Source organism: Nansenia antarctica (assembly GCF_963989245.1).
Source record: "Nansenia antarctica genome assembly, chromosome: 5".
In the NCBI taxonomy this organism is placed as follows: domain Eukaryota; kingdom Metazoa; phylum Chordata; class Actinopteri; order Argentiniformes; family Microstomatidae; genus Nansenia; species Nansenia antarctica.
The window spans coordinates 13,673,401-13,676,112 of NC_137690.1; the positions used below are offsets into that span (position 1 = coordinate 13,673,401).

Here is a 2,712-nt window from a genome sequence, read left to right on the forward strand (position 1 = left end):
CTGAACTACCATCAGGGGGGAGCTATCTGTCATAAGACAATGACCTCTGTTCATGGCCACTGTTGCTTGCTTTGTTGCCATAGGGACATACCTTTAAGCTGTGCTGGGAGTCAGTGTTGGTCCTGTGAGGCGATTAAACCAGCTTTTCTCTACTGTTTCCTTCCTCAGTCTTTTTCTTTGGTCTATCTAATGCACATCTATTTCAGATGTATGGCTTTATGGCTTCATCTATCTTATTTATGGCTTTATCTATGGCTTCTTGTGTAAGGTTTGAACATTGTGTGTGTGTGTGTGTGTGTGTGTGTGTGTGTGTGTGTGTGTGCGTGCCTGCGTGCGTCTGTCTGTCTGTCTGTGTGTGTGTGTGTGTGTGTGTGTGTGTGTGTGTGTGTGCGTGCGTGCGTGCGTGCGTGCGTGTGTGTGTGTGTGTGTGTGTGTGTGTGTGTGTGTGTGCCTGTGCGTGGGAGAGTGAGAGATCGAAAGTTTGATATGTCTGAAATGTAATAACTGTCTACATTTTTTATACCCACTCAAGCCGATGATCTACTCACTCAAGCTCAGAGACTCCAGCAGATTTGCAACTTGTGGCTCAATACTGTATCAGATCAATCAAACAGAAAACATCCATCCATGCATGCATTGGCTTGGCTCTCTTGCCAGCTGACATTCTCAATAGGCTGTTTCATTGTACAAAGGCAAGCTGGTATATGGCTACTTCAAGTTCCGTTTGTGTTTGTGTGTAAAAAGTGGAGCGCACAAACAATATGTAATAATTCGACTGTTTTTTATTGTTTCAATGCTACAAAGCTGATGTGATGGACGAAAACCCTTGTTACCACTGCCGCGCGTCTCGTGGATGGAATGCATGGTTTCAGCACAATGCATGACATGTCTTGCATGGATACATCGATGCCTCGCAGATATACTGTAGCTACAACATCGAATAAACGGGAGCAGCGTGTACACTACAGTAGTTTCATACTGCCTGGTTCTCTAGTCACCATGTCCTATGTGACTTGTAATGTCCATCGTCAATCCTGCTCAGTTAGACGTCTGCATTATGTTTGTAAATCACACTGAAAATAGACTGTCCCTGAATATGAGTCTGTTACTTTTTTGCGTTTTATCAAATCCATAGACCGCTACATTTTAGCCCCTCGAATCCGTAATTCAAAAATGTAGGCTAAACACCTGTACACAATGAATGAGCGACTTTACGATCTGTGGAATTTGCATTTGATGATCTTGTTGAAAGCACTTTGGAAGTCTTTGTTGAAGTAGGCATATATGATGGGGTTGAGGAGAGAGTTAGAGTAGCCCAGCCAGTTTATAACCGCTCCGAGCCAGTCGGGCATATAGCACTCCGCGCAAAAAGGCAATACCAGCGCCACGATGAAAAACGGCAGCCAGCAGAAAATAAAAGTCCCCATGATGATCCCGAGCGTCTTGACCGTTTTACGCTCCCTCGCCAAGGCTATTTTCCTCTTGGCATCTGTGTTCTTTTCGTTCCTGTTCTCGAACCCCTGCGGCGTGGATTGTGGGGTGTTCGGGAGGGGCAGGTGGTTCCTGGAGTTGTGAATCTCAATGATCTCCAACGACTCGCCCTCCTCCCCGTGCCTCACCGCGCCGTTTACGCACAAGGAGTTGAACTTGTTTGACTCTCCGTTGGATTTCTTGTGGATCATCGCCGGCGATACGGTCAAGCACTTTTCTGCCACTTTAGCTTTCTCAGGTTTTTTCACTGTCTTTCGAATTCGGAACCTGGCAGCCTTGAATATCCGCCCGTAGAGTACCAGCATGAGAATAAGCGGGATGTAAAAAGCTCCGAAAGTCGAGTAGATGGTGTAGCCCGGGTCCTGGCTGATGGTGCAGGCGTCGGGGTTCGCCCTGTCCTCGGCTTTCCTCCAGCCTAACATAGGCGGGATGGAGATGGAGAACCCGATCAGCCATGTCACGCTTATCAGGATCGCAGCTCGTCTGGGTGTCCGTTTATTTACATAGTCAATGGGGTCGGTTATAGCCCAGTACCTGTCCAAAGCAATTGCGCACAGGTGCAGAATGGACGATGTGCAGCACAATACGTCCAGAGAGATAAATATATCACATATCTCCTGTCCCAAGGTCCATTTGTTTAGCACTTGATAAAGGGCCGCCATGGGCAGAACCAGAACCGATACCATGAGATCTGTGACGGCCAGGGAACCGATGAGATAGTTGGCCACATTCTGGAGACGCGTCTCCAACGCGATGGCCGCGACGACGCACGCGTTCCCAAATATGGAACATAGGATAAGGGCGGCCAGGAGCACAGTTGTGACCACCTGATAACTCAACTCCACTTCGGGAAAAGTTCTAGAAGCCGTGCTGTTCTCATTGTCATGCCAGTCGGGAACGACGTCGGAGAAAGTAGTAGTAGTCGTGTAATTGTCGCTGCTGCTGTTCGTAAAATCCATATTGTGTCCACGGGATACCCTACACACGGGTCTGACAGGACGGGACAGAAGGGGGCAAGCAGCGGGGGGATCGGGGGTCGCTCAGTCCCTCGCGCCGGCGCCAGTAGGGGTACTACCAGGTCCATCGGAGTCTCCGTGTCCGTTCCCTCGCTCCGAGGACGCATGACGTGCCGTGGTCTTGTGTGTGTTTGTGTGTAAGTAAGTGTGTATGTGTCGGGGGCTGCATGGGCGCTTACTGGTCCTGTGAATCATCTGCGTATGG

The 2,712-nt window shown here is 49.0% G+C and overlaps 1 protein-coding gene across 1 annotated transcript; it reads right to left on the reverse strand.

Moving 5' to 3' along the window:
* Positions 1–1,211: 1,211 nt before the first annotated feature.
* Positions 1,212–2,450, reverse strand: LOC308158948 (5-hydroxytryptamine receptor 1A-alpha-like; the record flags this gene model as incomplete). Its single annotated transcript, XM_080532667.1, has 1 exon — positions 1,212–2,450. One exon carries the CDS (start codon positions 2,448–2,450, stop codon positions 1,212–1,214), a length of 1,239 nt encoding a protein of 412 aa, XP_080388793.1.
* Between the last annotated feature and the right edge of the window lie 262 nt (positions 2,451–2,712).